This window comes from Hoplias malabaricus, chromosome 5 (genome assembly GCF_029633855.1).
Source record: "Hoplias malabaricus isolate fHopMal1 chromosome 5, fHopMal1.hap1, whole genome shotgun sequence".
Lineage (NCBI taxonomy): Eukaryota > Metazoa > Chordata > Actinopteri > Characiformes > Erythrinidae > Hoplias > Hoplias malabaricus.
Genome location: NC_089804.1, coordinates 6,139,864 through 6,155,114, shown reverse-complemented (window position 1 = coordinate 6,155,114; position 15,251 = coordinate 6,139,864). Strand labels below are relative to the sequence as shown.

Below are 15,251 nucleotides of genomic sequence, written 5' to 3'. Positions count from 1 at the left end.
ATATTTTTTTTAAAGTATTACTATAATTATTTAATGACTTATTTTCTCTTTAAGTTTACCTGCACTTTATTCAGCAGTAACCTAGCAACAGCTGCCCACATACTGACTGTTAAATGGAACTACTTTCTTAGCGGAATATAAATAAACTTTCTTGTTAATTTGTGTGTGATCCCTGTGAGTCTCCGACGTTAAAAATAAGTTTCAATAAAAGACACGATCCAATTAAACTTCTCCAATTCGCTCGGTTCATGCGGCACACCTCGGCCAGCGTCTCGCAGCATTAGCCCATGCTCCGTATTATTGTTCCTGATGTGTCTCTGAGCTGCAGGCGTCATATGCTCTATCTTCTCTCTTCATCTCAACACCCAAACAGCCAACACCCAGCGCTTTCCCAGAAATCACTTCCGCTGGAGCTTCATTAAAACCATTAACGTTTATGAAGTTCTCCTAATGGTCTTTGGGCTACAGAGTCCCACTGAATGCATTCTGAGCTGGGCCCAGGATTAGTGCAGAGATCAGATTGTGAAATATAATAATAACTACCTCAAATCTCTGGGCTGGTGCCTCTGTGAGAGGCAGAGAACTCCGTATGGCGTTAGCGCCGCTTTACAGTTTTATTTGATCTGTCCAAGAACAAAGACCACAAACAGTTATTAAAATAATATTGCAGCATTTTTCAGTGTAACCTCTTCCTGCCACAACTTTTACTATGGATAGTACTTCATGTTTTCCTGTTCTTAGAAAAGAACAGATACGCACAGGGTTCAATATTAATGATTGCGCGAATGCTAGTTTAGCCACAGGGAACTTTCGAGAGTGAATAGCCTTACTTGACATTGCCTTCATTCACTTTCATATTTGAAGTTTCTCTCTCTCTCTCTCTCTCTCTCTCTCTCTCTAATAAAAAGGACAGCTCTTCTTTTAAAATCTAAGATGTATATGCAGCTGTTTTTGTGCCACAGTAAATAAACGTAGATGTTATATACCGACTCTATCCAACATCATGTTCTCCAGCGGCTGTTGTTCATTATAATTTGTAACTTTTCACCATTTCCAAAAGTGTTGTGACAGTATGTGAAGTGCAAAGCAGAAAGCTGTGATTAAAGTGCAGTGTATCTGCTGTGGCCTGTATTTATTACAAAGGCAAGTTATTTATTGTTTGACTTTATCTGCTTCATTATTCACTGTAAATAAATTCTCATTGTGAAATGAGCTCCCAGTGTAAAATAAAACAAAAAATATCGTGTTTAATACTTGTTTTCGAATTTATTTATTACTGTTTGGTTCTTATTAGCACTTCACATAACGTCCCATCCTTTGGGATCAAGGTTGTTACAAAAATACAGGTTTGGATATAGATTTTAGAATATTGTTTTTCTGTTGGAAAGGAGCAGGAGGAGGGAAAGGTTTTATTGAGGAAAGGTCTATAATTTATAGCTTCTACTCTTTCCTGTTTGTTAACCTCTTTGTTTTTTTTGTTTCAGAACCTAGAACACTTTAAAACGTCTGTGGAACAGTTCCACGCTGCTGCGGACAGGAGGGAAGCAGACCTGAAGTAAGTGGAGACTTTTATAGCCTACTGTGTTTATCACGAAGTGGACTTAAATTTAGCATTTTATTCGTCCTGCAACAACACAGTAATTCGCTTTTTAATGCAAATTGCTGAAAAGGATTATGAGAAAACTCAGGTTTATTGCTTAGTCATGAGGAAGCCACACAATAATGAGTTTCATGACAAATTAACCGTAGAAATGGATTATACCGTAGAAATTGTGGCCCAGGCACTGGTGGGTGTGGCATAAATGTTGTTTGCTAATTTTTGACTGGCGCAGAGGGTTTACTCTGGTGCAGAGCAGTGAAATTACAAGAAGAATTTGGGTTCGTCTTAAACACACGATCAGCCGCTGCGGCAATAACTCGTCCGATTAACTCATTACTTTTACAAGCTGAGAGGGAGCTGCTGACACTACACAGTGACAGTGTTGACCTGGCGGAGTATGTGCAGGAAAGACATTTCCAAAACAAGCGCTATTATGTCAGTATTCCATTTTATTATACGATTATTTATGTTAAATTACCGCATGCAGGAATCTAAAGTTTGTTTGTGTTTTTAAAGCTAATTAATAATTTTACCAAATTTGGCAAGAACTTTCTCCCATAATTCACTCTTCCTAATGATGTATTAGTGATGTTTAAGTGATAAAGTGCTTCTACGTTTGAAGTCAGATGGTAAACTACGTGTTGTTTAATGCCGAAATGTATTAAATATCATAACTCTCACACCTCCTTTTAGGCAGCAAATTAAGAGGATCGTAATTCAAAAATCACCAAAACGACACTGAACTATAATAATAATGTAATAAAATAAAATAACGCATATCACACTAAACATTTATCACCCTCCCAAAAAGACCAGGACGTTCTTTGAACTAACTTTTGTGATTATTTTTTAAATCAGTAGACACTATTATTCATTCATTCATTATCTGTAACCCTTATCCAGTTCAGGGTCGTGGTGGGTCCAGAGCCTACCTGGAATCATTGGGCACAAGGCGGGAATACACCCTGGAGGGGGCGCCAGTCCTTCACAGGGTGACACACACACACACTCACACACACTGCGTCACAGGGAGAACACACCACACTCCTCACAGACAGTCACCCGGAGGAAACCCACGCAGACACAGAGAGAACACACCACACTCCTCACAGACAGTCACCCGGAGGAAACCCACACAGACACAGAGAGAACACACCACACTCCTCACAGACAGTCACCCGGAGGAAACCCACGCAGACACAGGGAGAACACACCACACTCCTCACAGACATTCACCCGGAGGAAACCCACACAGACACAGGGAGAACACACCACACTCCTCACAGACAGTCAACCGGAGGAAACCCATGCAGACACAGGGAGAACACACCACACTCCTCACAGACAGTCACCCGGAGGAAACCCACACAGACACAGAGAGAACACACCACACTCCTCACAGACAGTCACCCGGAGGAAACCCACGCAGACACAGGGAGAACACACCACACTCCTCACAGACAGTCACCCGCAGGAAACCCACGCAGACACAGGGAGAACACACCACACTCCTCACAGACAGTCACCCAGAGGAAACCCACGCAGACACAGGGAGAACACACCACACTCCTCACAGACAGTCACCCGGAGGAAACCCACGCGGACACAGGGAGAACACACCACACTCCTCACAGACATTCACCCGGAGGAAACCCACACAGACACAGAGAGAACACACCACACTCCTCACAGACAGTCACCCGGAGGAAACCCACGCAGACACAGGGAGAACACACCACACTCCTCACAGACAGTCACCCGGAGGAAACCCACGCAGACACAGGGAGAACACACCACACTCCTCACAGACAGTCACCCGGAGGAAACCCACGCGGACACAGGGAGAACACACCACACTCCTCACAGACAGTCACCCGGAGGAAACCCACGCAGACACAGGGAGAACACACCACACTCCTCACAGACAGTCAACCGGAGGAAACCCATGCAGACACAGGGAGAACACACCACACTCCTCACAGACAGTCACCCGGAGGAAACCCACGCAGACACAGGGAGAACACACCACACTCCTCATAGACAGTCACCCGGAGGAAACCCACGCAGACACAGAGAGAACACACCACACTCCTCACAGACAGTCACCCAGAGGAAACCCACGCAGACACAGGGAGAACACACCACACTCCTCACAGACAGTCACCCGGAGGAAACCCACGCAGACACAGAGAGAACACACCACACTCCTCACAGACAGTCACCAGGAGGAAACCCACGCAGACACAGAGAGAACACTCCTCACAGACAGTCACCTGGAGGAAACCCACGCAGACACAGAGAGAACACACCACACTCCTCACAGACAGTCACCCGGAGGAAACCCACCCAGACACAGAGAGAACACACCACACTCCTCACAGACAGTCACCAGGAGGAAACCCACGCAGACACAGAGAGAACACTCCTCACAGACAGTCACCTGGAGGAAACCCACGCAGACACAGAGAGAACACACCACACTCCTCACAGACAGTCACCCGGAGGAAACCCACACAGACACAGGGAGAACACACCACACTCCTTACAGACAGTCACCCGGAGGAAACCCACGCAGACACAGAGAGAACGCACCACACTCCTCACAGACAGTCACCTGGAGGAAACCCACGCAGACACAGAGAGAACACTGTGTGAAAATGACTCATAAGTTATTGAAAAACAAATCATTTTCAACAACTGCCTCGCTCACATGCTGGTAATTGTCAGAAATTGTAAGAGTTAGTAATTGTGAGAAATATGTTTATTAGGGTGATATTCACATTTATAATCCCTTTATGAGAAGTTGGGCGGGTCTTTATTAGTGTACTTTTTGTAAAATGCCGTGTCGCATTTGCATTTCTGATAAGATTGGGTCTCAGAAGCCTGTGGCACAAGTGTGTTTTCCAGTATAATTCATTATTTATTTTAAACCTCAAAGCGAAATTCAAACAGAAGGACGCCTCAGTCGCACAAAGTTCTGATAAAGGAGCATTCGGCAGCTTTAACGCCACAGTGCAGCCACAAAATTAGAGCCCATCGATTTAAGTGTTATTGTTTGAAGATGAGCTGCTGTATCTACACACACACACACACACACACACACAGACACAGAATGGAAATACATTAAGATATAAATGCTTCTCGAAGTGTGTATCAAACCGGGGTGGAAGACTTAAAGGTACAGTTCCCATTACCACCGAGGTGTCAGCAGGAGAGGAGCTGAATATGGATGATTATTCTCTGATGTTAACCCCTTGGCCTGGCCCCTCTGAGAAACACCTCTCTCTCCTGCCTCGCTCCGTAGCCGATTGTAGAACTGTTAGAGATTAGATTGCTGTTGAAACTCATCGAAACCTATTCATTTTCTTCGGTGAGGGTCAGACGGGTTCACTTTCTCTAGGCTGGAACGGTACCGGTGGCCTGCTGTAATTAATGCTGATTGTTTGTGGCTTCCACGCCGCTCCCCGTTTACTTCCAGCGTACCTCGCTGTCTTTTATTCTCTGTCTGTTTTTCTGTGTCTCCTAACTCTGTATCCCCAGAATACTCGTGTATTTCCATCTAAGTTCACGCAGAGGGGGAGGACATTGTTTTTTACTTGTTACAGTACATTCGCACGTCGTCACTCTCTGTTTTGTTGTTATGATTTCAAAATAGCTGCCCTTTACATTGTATGAATTTTTCATGATGAATGCACCAGTAAACCAACTCCAAATGACTTGTTTTAAATGAAATTACCATTTTTGAAGCTACAAGGGCACAGTGTTATCGTTCTCACACATGAGCCTGTTTTCTTTGACTGGTTAGAAGTTCTCAGTCCTTGGTGGAAGTGCTACTAACAAACTCGATATTGTGAGTCGGTAGCAAGTGTGTAATGAATCTGTTCCTAACAGTTCTTGTCCATGAAAGAGGACTGAAAAAGAACCACGCAGGGACAAATAAATGGTTATTAGCTTGCTAAATTACATATCAGGTTTCCCAGAGTGCAACACACTGTCTGTAGAAAACTCTTAAAGTAACGGTACATAGTATTTTTATCTTAAAATTACAGTTTCAAAATCATTGTGATGGTCCTCTGAGCTGTAAAAGGGAGAACAGAGCCTCTGTCGTTGCTACTCCGGGCTCATCGCTGCAGAAACTGCACTATGTAACTTAACTGGTGGAGGGTAGGAAACCACCCCAGCGCCCTTTCCTCTCACCATTGATTTCATTACAGTGCTGTAAGAATAAAACCGGGGGGAGCCCCAGGAGCATCTTACATAGTGTTCCTTTAAACCTTAACGTACCACTTTGTAGTTCTACAATCTGAAGGTCAAAATATTATGTAGTGTTCCTTTAAGGAAACCACAAAGTGCTCCTGTGTGATCAGTGGAGATAAAGTGGACAGTGAGTCTGGATACAAGGTAGTTTCCTAATCCAGCGATGGTTCAGTGTGTACCATTCAGACCCGTGCTCTCTGATTTGGGTTTAGAATGTGTACGTGTGTGTAGTGTTTACTAAAGTTATTTTTGAACTTTAAATAGACATCAGCCAAACTCAACAAAACTGAAAGATTGTCAGGGCCTGCAGACATGAACTTTCTGCGCCAGCTTAGGTACAGTATCTGCCAGCCAGCCATTCCACTTGTTGGTAATTGTATTTATGATGTGCCGCATTCAGAGCCTTAGCTGGCAGTGTTGCTCTTATACCTGCTCACCGCTGATGTTTTAATCCCCCCATTTTAATCCCTGAGGGCTACGGCAGCCTCAAGACCCCCAAGTCGCGGAGCATGACAAGGCCGGCAGCTAATCTCTCCCCACCCGGGTTCAGCTCAAGCGGCTCAGGCTCCCTCTGCCGCTTGCATCTCTGCCATATGGAGCTTTGATACAGCACTGTCGCCATCGCTGCCATCCCACCCCCCACACCCAGCTCCAGTTAGACTGAAGGAGAGCTCCAGCATATCTGATAGCTCCGGATTCAAAGTGCCTGCAGGAAGAGAGCTGAGGTTTGACTAGAAAGGGGAAGTACTGTACTTGAACAAGGCAGCGGGGGGGGACTCGGCTGGAACTTGGCAGTGAGTCACACACAAAGAGCAGGGATTGGTGGGTACAGGCTGTTCAGCTAGGAGTGCACTTAGATCGTGTCAGCGATAACTCGCAGACTGTTCACTATCTGTTTACCTTTGGGTTTGATCATGATAGTGCTACATGGGTTAAGTAAGTCCTTGAGATGTTGAAGAGGAAAATAAAACGAGGCTCTTATCTAGAGAGTAAAAAGAATACAAAACAGGTTTGGTGATAGAATACTGAGAGGTTAAAGGAGCAATCTGTAATATTCTTACTGTGCTAAATCATAATATGACTTCCATGTGTCATCAGAGAAGGAGGTGACATGCTTAACACAGCACTGCCCAATCCCACTGCCACCTGCCCAATCCCCAGCATCGTTTTTACAGCCGGGGTTGCCAGTTGTGAGACACAATAGCAGACACAAACACCACGTGCCGCAGCCGTGGAAGCGAGCAAGCGAATCATATAACCGTAGATTCTACCAGACCGAAAAAGCCTGGGCATTATTCTAGAAATATATATGAACAGAGATGGGCTAAAAACGTTTGTCTTATAAACAAAGAAAATGAGGAATTTGTGTTGTGTTACAGTAGCTATTTTCCACCTCGCAGTCACCCATTTAAGGTGGAACAGAAAATTCAAACAAGAGGCTGGTGAATGACATCAATGTTAACCTCAAAATTTGAATCAATTAAGGTGGAACTAAACACTGAAATATGAAAGCAAACATATGCCTCCTAAACTTAAATTTAAGTTGGAAGGGACACAATAATAAGGAAAATAACATCAACATTTTACAGTGAAACATGGCAAATCAAAAACAAAGCTGGTAAATACAGGAAAATCAGTTGCGGCTCGTTAACTTTGTTAATCCTCTCATTAGTGAAAGGAGATGTTTTTGTGAAATTACGTACACAATTTTTTCTGTGTAAATAGGCACATTATTTATTGTGCCATAAGCACACTTTGTCTTGTGCTCGTTCGAGTAGGTTCCATTTGCCTCAACCTGGCAACCTGCCTGGGTTTGCATCTGTGGAGGAGGGGAGAGGAGCAGACAACTCTTTGTAATGTTTTGAATCTGTATTGCAGTACCCATTTAAAACACTTGCTGATGGAATTACAGATTGCTTCTTTAATGACCACGGCTCTCAGTGGCTGAACAGGGACTTTTCTGTGATCCGGTTATTTATGGTGTCACTCTGTGACAGCATAAGGGCAGTGGTGTTACCTTAATATTGTTATCACATTAGTATCGATATCATTACAACCAGAACTGTCCACCAAACAGGGTCCCATTTTCCATTTCCCCTGGACAAGGGATTGAAAAAAGGAGCTGTAGTCTCTAAAACCTAAAAAAAAACAGTAAAATAGCTCTTATTGCTAACTTAAAGGAACAGTATGTAGAATTTTTATCTTAAAACACAGCTTCAAGATCATTGTGACGCTCCCCTGACCTGTAATTGGGAGAACAAAGCATCTGGCTTCGCTACTTTGAACTCAGCACGGCAGAAACGGCACTATGTAGCTTTTGGAGGAGGGTAGGAATCTACCTTGAATTGCACTCTGCAACTATAGGGGGAACCCTGGAGCAAAAATACCAAACCTTGCTTGGTGTTCCTTTTTAGTTGGAACAATGTTGCTTTGATGTAAGGTTTAACTATTGAATCAACATAGCGTAGCGCCTGCTCGTTGTATATAACAACTTTAATGACAAAAAAAAAAGTGTGTTCTCTGTGAAAAGTGTTTCTATCTACGGTTGGTTCAAAGATGAAAGCAAACCATATTCCATTCAGTATTTACAAAATATGACATACTTGCATTTTCAGGCTTTCAGCAGAGACTCAAATCCTACATCTTACAGTTGTAGGCGAATGCAGCACTTTAATTCCTGCATGGCACTCTTGCTCGGATGGGGGTTGAGCCTCTAATCTGCTGTATTCAAGACAACTGCGTTACATGTGACAAAGGCTGCAGGAGTCCTCAGCAGCCTCTCAGTTCACTTATTTGATGTAGTTTTTGCTTTGCTGAGTATGTTTAATGATTAATATTAAACTCAGCCATCAAGCTAATGTAAAAGAGAAGTTTCTAATTTTCTCTAATAAACAGATTAGATTCCCTGAAGAGTTAAATGACAGGACTCTATTCCAACTACTTTAATAAATAAAACCTAATTTTATATCAATGTATAAAAAACACACAATGAACTAACAGGTTATCAGTGTTACATTAGTATCAGCTTTTCAGTGTTGAAATATTCCTCTGATGTTTGTGTTGATTCTAGATAAACTTCTCAGCACAGAAAAGAACTCAGAGTTTCAACACTGAATCAGCTAATCAAAAATTAATATTGGATCTACAAATCTAATTCCAATACAGTCCAGTCCAGCGTGGCTTTTTTAGCCTTAATATGATGGAATTACTCTAAATTTTTAAGATATGTTATTAAAAATATAAAGAATGAAATAAAAGCTTTATTTAATTTTTTTGTAAAATTGGGTCCCCATTGTTTTTGTTGTTGAAGAGCACTCTGGGTAGTGACGTCAAATTGCTGCAGTAGTAATGGGCTATTGCTCTTAAACATTCATGACTACTGTTTATGGAGCTAAAAAGTTTAGTCTCGAATATAAATGTTGTCAGTCATTATACCAGATGATGTCCCGCCTCCCACGCCAGAACAGGGCCAAAAATTAAGAGATGACACTGTAAAAAACATCTGAATCTGAGAACATAAAATCTGCAACCGAACAATGTCCTATGCTTATTTTTAAGATGAATACATTGTTGTATGGAGTTTACCCCTAGAAACTGCTGGTGTACGTTCACGTTGCTTCGTGTGGTTCTCATGCCATATTCTGGGACTTTAGGGTTCCTTTTGTGGGAAGGGACTTACGTTGTTTTTTCGCCTACGCTTAAAACCTACAGCAGCAGTCTAGTATCTGGGCAGTCGTGGCCTACTGAATGAATTAAATACATCCAAAGTGAAGTGACGAGGGCAAAGCAGAGGGCTTTTGGAAGCTGTTTTCGCCCACACATGACTTCCCAAATTTTTATCCTGCTTTTATTTTGGAGAAAGCTGTGACAATATCAGTCTTTCCTGTGACCTTTGACTGGATGGTGCTTCCAAGTTTAGCACTGGGCAAACCAAAATGGCTGCATCCACCATGTATATGTCAAATACGGAGAATAAAGCCATTATTCCATCATATTAAGATGTGTTACCAGCTGGGGGTCCTTTTGAAACAGTAACCTCAGAGTTTTCACCTGGCAAGGATCTCTAAAAGCAACGTAAAATCAACTATTGTGGTCTCTTTCCATTTACTGGGAAAGGGCACATTGCTGCCAATTTTTACAGCAACAGATGGGCTACAGTCAGTGATCGTACTCCTAAACTACTTCTGCATGACAAGTGTACCATAGAGCATAGGTACAAGGTCATACACCAGCCATTCAGCATATGATCTGGCAAAGACATTTGTTTCTTCTGTTCACTGTATGAATATTGAGTTTGGTTCATTTTCAGAGATTTTTGCTCTCATTTTACTATTGTAAACAGTAAGAGGAAAAAAGACTAAATGAGAGATTGGAAGCAAGGGGCCGCATCTGCAAGGCATGGTAGGGCTTGTCTAAAGCAAACTTCTTCCCTCAGCTGAAGCCAATTAGTTTGCCCTGGCTAGGCTTTTCTGTAGTTTTCCTATGGGTGCTCTTTATGATTTCTCAAAAGGAAGGGCCTCATTAGGAGCGCTCTGGGCTCTACGGGTGGGTGGAAAAGTTGGACAACTTGCCCACAGGTCACAGGCCTGGCCTCACAAGACTTGCAGTTCAGAAGTTGTCGTTAGCAAAGGTTAGTTTTCTGTCGTTACCTCATCCTGAGAGCATCCTGTTGGGGAAGACAAATTAAGACCTGCAGTGATGTTGATGTGAAGCATAGTCTGTAGGAAGAGGGCAAGGCAATCATTTCAGTCTGTCCGTGATACGAGCCACCGTGGGTCTTAGTTGTTCTACCTTATTTAATGGTAGCATTGTGCTAGAGATCGTGTTGTCAGTAATTTGAGAGCAATGATCAATTAAATGTTTTGTTAAAGACAGATTCTCCCAAATGCTGTAGCTGTCAGAGGCTTTGCCCAGTTATGAGTTTGAATCCCGAAGATGTCACAAGTTCAAGTGAGCATAATTGGCGTTGCTTAATTGGAGGCATTGCAGCAAAGCTTTAAGCACATGTCGCAACACTGCTTTCAAAATCAAACCTTAGAAAAAATGAAATATAGTCTTAAATAAGCCCAACCGTCACCTGTGACCGAAAACTACCTGAAAGCATGTAGTGCCTCCACGAGCATGAGGTACAATTCGACTGGGCACACACTGGACAAGTAACTGGATGTAGGCGACTTCAATGTTCAGCCATTCTTGCATCAAAGAATTGCACAGTTTGTCCAGGTTTTGTGGATGCCTTCCCTGGAGTTTTACTCGTTCCAGGTAGTTCCACAGATTTTTGCAGATGTGTGAATTCTTCGGAATGTTCATCATGCCAGTCAGTCACATTTGAAGCCCTGTGAAGTATGTAAAAAGACCCATTTCTGCATAATTACAACACCCACAGAACATCACGGAACCTTCTCTATCTTCACCTACACCTTGCACCAAGTCCACCCTGAAGGCTTCCTGAAGTCAACGATAAACATGACGCCTAGCACCATTCACTTACAGAGAGAGACGAGATTCATCTGACCAGAGGACATATTTCCAGTCATGAACAATCCAATGTTTGTTTCTCTTTGGTCACTTTGCCAGTCTGCTCCATATGTTCATGGTATGCAGTTCCCTGCGGAGTGTTCTTTCATAAACAGGTTGTGAAGGACCGGCGTTGATTTCTAGAAGCAATTCTTCCCTGGAAGCGAATCGATTTTCGTTTCACAAGCCGTGTAACACACCAGCATTCCCTATCCATCAGCTTGGTCTTTCAGACACATTTCTGAGGAAAGAATCCTGTAGACTTGATATTCGCCACTGCTGGTCGACCCGTATGACCTTATGCGTCTATACTCTTGCAAATCCAGCTACGTCCTTCACTCTATGACCTTTGGCATGCCCAAACGCAATCACTTCTATTTCCCAATCATTAACATCTGCTTTGCGACCAATTTCCACACGATGAACGAGACATTCACTGCACTCTACCACCTCTTCTCAATCTGTGGATCCCCTCTACCACCCCACAGGTGTTTACAGCCTGATCACCTTCATACAACGTCATCTGCAGGTGCCTAAATTTACTACCACCAGGAAGGAATTTGTTACATTGTGATATTTCTCACCCCAAGATCTAAACCTCAAAGAAAGATAAAGGCTCTGAAGATATAAAACTTTCTGAATCCTTTGCAAAGCAGGGCACATCTGTAATCTTTGTTTTGAGCTGGTGTCAGACGGGGAGCAGAAACCCTTCACCATGTCACTGCACAGAAGCTCTTTACCTGTGCACCTGTCTGCCAGAGCTAACAAGACTGAGGGGATATGGAGGGGTGGGAATGGTGGGCTTCTCCTGAGGGGAAGGGCAGTTTCTGGTTTTTCTTCCCAAAATAACTAAGACTATGCTCTAACAAGACCCAGCCTAATAATTATCAGCTTTGTCAGGGTTCTCTCTCTCTCGTTGCCCTCTCAGTCCTGCTCTCTTGCTTTCTCTTGCCCTCGTTCATGCTCCCTTGCCCTCTGTCTCTCGTTTCCCTTTTCTGTCCCACTCTCTCCTCTCTTTCCCTCTCGGCCCTGTCAGCCTTAAGTGGGGCCTCTCTCGTTGGAAACCCCGGCCCTTGCAGGTGAGATTGCCGGAGGGTTGGAGGGGGTCTCGGTGGTGTGGTGGTGGGATATTGAAGGAGGGAGAGAGGGTTGGGGAGGTGGGGAGAGAGGAGGCCCGTGCTCAGTCAATTGAAAAGCTGTCAGAGTGCGAGCAGGCCCCTCGAAGGAGAGTCTGCGAGATAAGACGAGGTTCTCATCTGGCAGCTGAGCTCGAGCGAGGTCAAGGCAACACTGCCTCTAATCTAGTTAATTTTAGACCCTCGATTCGGAAAAACATGTCAAGTTGAACTGCGAGCTGATAAGGCCTCGTGGCTCGCACTTTCTATCAGTGTGTGATTTGTGTATCCCTTTTCCTTCAGGTGCTTCTTTATTTATTTAAGGAGCGTCCCACTTTGTTCTGGCGTTATGACTTACTGGCGTTATAGACACCGAGCTGATGGGATTTTCCGAATAATTCCATGGCCTTGTTTAACTCTGTTCTGTTCTGACAGAAATTCTTTTAGCTATAATTACTTAATTAACTGAAGGCGCCACATCAGTATCTATGATTCAACAGCCACTGCGGCTTCTCTAGTGTTGAATAATGAGCTTGTTGCTAGAAGTTTTGAGGCACACGCTTCAGTATACACCCTGTGTTTCTAAGTTAATTTAATCTTTTGTACTTGCTTTATTTCAGTGCATTTCATTTCCATATTTATTTTTTATTTCTCTCGCTGTTTTTCAATCTCTGCCGAGGCTCTGAAGTTGAGCTTTGTTCTGTGGCTCGGTGCTCCGTTAAGGAGATTACATGTAATGGGAAAAATTCCGTAATTAACATTTTAATCTGTAAGCACCCTGTTATTTATTTACAGATGTAAAACGTTGGCATGAGCATTGCCGTAACAAGCAAGGCCTAACCTCTTCAAAGCAGCTGTATTCAGCTCAGCTAATATTTTTTATTAAAGACCTCACCTTCAATTTTGTGCCGTTCGGTTCAGCTCGAGTTTGGCCAAAGCCAATTTTCTGCTTCAGGCCCCTTTAATAAAGCCTGGGTGCTATCAGAAGCCTTTCCTTTTCCTGATGAAGGCAGTTTATTTTAAATTAAAAGAGAGTTTCTTATCTTACCGAGCTCCGAACGTGGCTACAGTACTCTCTCGCTCCCCACTAGAGGGTAATTAAAAGGAAAACTGAAAACTGCAGATAAAAACACAGGAATCTGATACGTGCAGCCCCTCTACCACGCGTAGATGTGGTATTGATGGAAGTTTATTTCCTCTCTCTTGGCCTCTTTCCTCTTGTCGGCGTCTCCTCTCTCTCCGCAGCTGATAAGAGCAGGAACTCGGAAAAACATGCTTCGGCTGTGTGTCTGGGCTTGTGTCGGTTTCGGTGCGAGTCATTGATGTGTTTTAATTGAATCGGCGGGGATGACTACCAAGTGGAATCGGAGTCAAACTGAGCCTTTTAATTCGCCTTTCAATTAAGCCCGGTGTCAAGCGATCTTCTAAAAGGAACTGTTGCGTTGCGGAGAGGGCGGAGGAGTTCACTTGGCTTAATCAATCAAGCATCATTCAGGGTGACACCTGTGCAGTGAAGCTTCCTCAGAGTTTACCGCAGCCCCCTCTATTACACAGCGTTACGTTTAACAACAGCGATATTTAATCTGTTCCGAAGAGGGCTGTAAAGTTCTGATCGTGTTGATACCATTATTATGTTAACAGTTTTATTATCTTGACGATTATGTAACATAAAAAAGCCATGCAAACACATGCAGGAATTTAACATGCACATTTTTAGTAAATGTTAATTAACCATTTTACCATTTTACCAAAATTGGGACACAACCTACTCCCATAATTCACTCTGTTTTTTAGCGAGCCTAGTGACTATTAGCGGGTTTAGTTTGCGACGTAAACACAGCATCCTTACTGTTGAGTTCAGAAGGTAGATTACATTTCATTTTAATTAATTGTATTAAATATCATAACAACCTCTCACTCGCTCGCTCTTTCTCTCTTTAGCTCATTTCACACATGAACTTTGGGGAAACTCTAGAGAAACTCCGGAGTATCAGGTCCTGGGAGATTTTCAGAGTCAGGCGCGTTCTCACAGTGGGAAATGTGCCTCAGACCTTAGGCGCGGGGCAGTGCCTGTGCAGCACGTGCAGGAGAAACTCACATGCATTTGACTTTACCCTGAGTTTTACTGTGGGGCTAACAAAATCAGGTCTGTGTAAAGTCCAGGATGAATGTTACGGGTTTCTGTGTTTAAATGAGGTTTGCGCACAGGAGCTGAACCAGCCAAGGTCCCACATCTTGTAAGTGCTGATGCTTTTGCTAGGTTACGTGTAATTTGCAGAGTAATACCTGACATGCTTCAGTCAGAGTGCCGTTATCGTGCGATATTGGTATAAATGAAAACAAAGACTAGAAGTGAAGAGATTCAGAAGACTGTCTTTTGTTTATTTAGATGACACAGTGCTGTGAATATTCCAGGACGTGGGTATTGTTTACACCACTGCTGAAGTTTTAAATATAGTGTGTTTTAAGAAGACTTTACGTTTTATGTTGGGATTGGATCCACTAAGAGCACAGGTTGAACCTGACCTCGTGTTTCAGTATTTCAGCTAATACAAAGTTATATTTTGCTATGTCTAGAGCAACTTGTATGCACTAAGTTTGGTCAGTTTTAAGCACATTTCCATTAATCCCATCTTAACACACTCCACTTTCTGGTCTGAAGGTCTTGAAGGCTATTATTTGATCTGGATCTATGCTGACCATTCACCCAGTTCATATTGTTATTGTAATTGTAAGTCAGAAAGCCCTGCCACTCTATTATT

At 43.2% G+C, this 15,251-nt stretch overlaps 1 protein-coding gene across 4 annotated transcripts in view; it reads left to right on the top strand.

The window, feature by feature from the left end:
* The window catches only part of chchd6a (coiled-coil-helix-coiled-coil-helix domain containing 6a), a 98,105-nt gene that overhangs the window by 43,799 nt on the left and 39,055 nt on the right, over positions 1 to 15,251 (top strand). For all 4 annotated transcript variants that reach the window (XM_066671128.1, XM_066671127.1, XM_066671125.1 and 1 more), the window contains one exon: positions 1,485 to 1,555. In XM_066671128.1, coding sequence (XP_066527225.1) covers positions 1,485 to 1,555 — 71 coding nt within the window. The remainder of the gene's footprint in view (positions 1 to 1,484; positions 1,556 to 15,251) is intronic.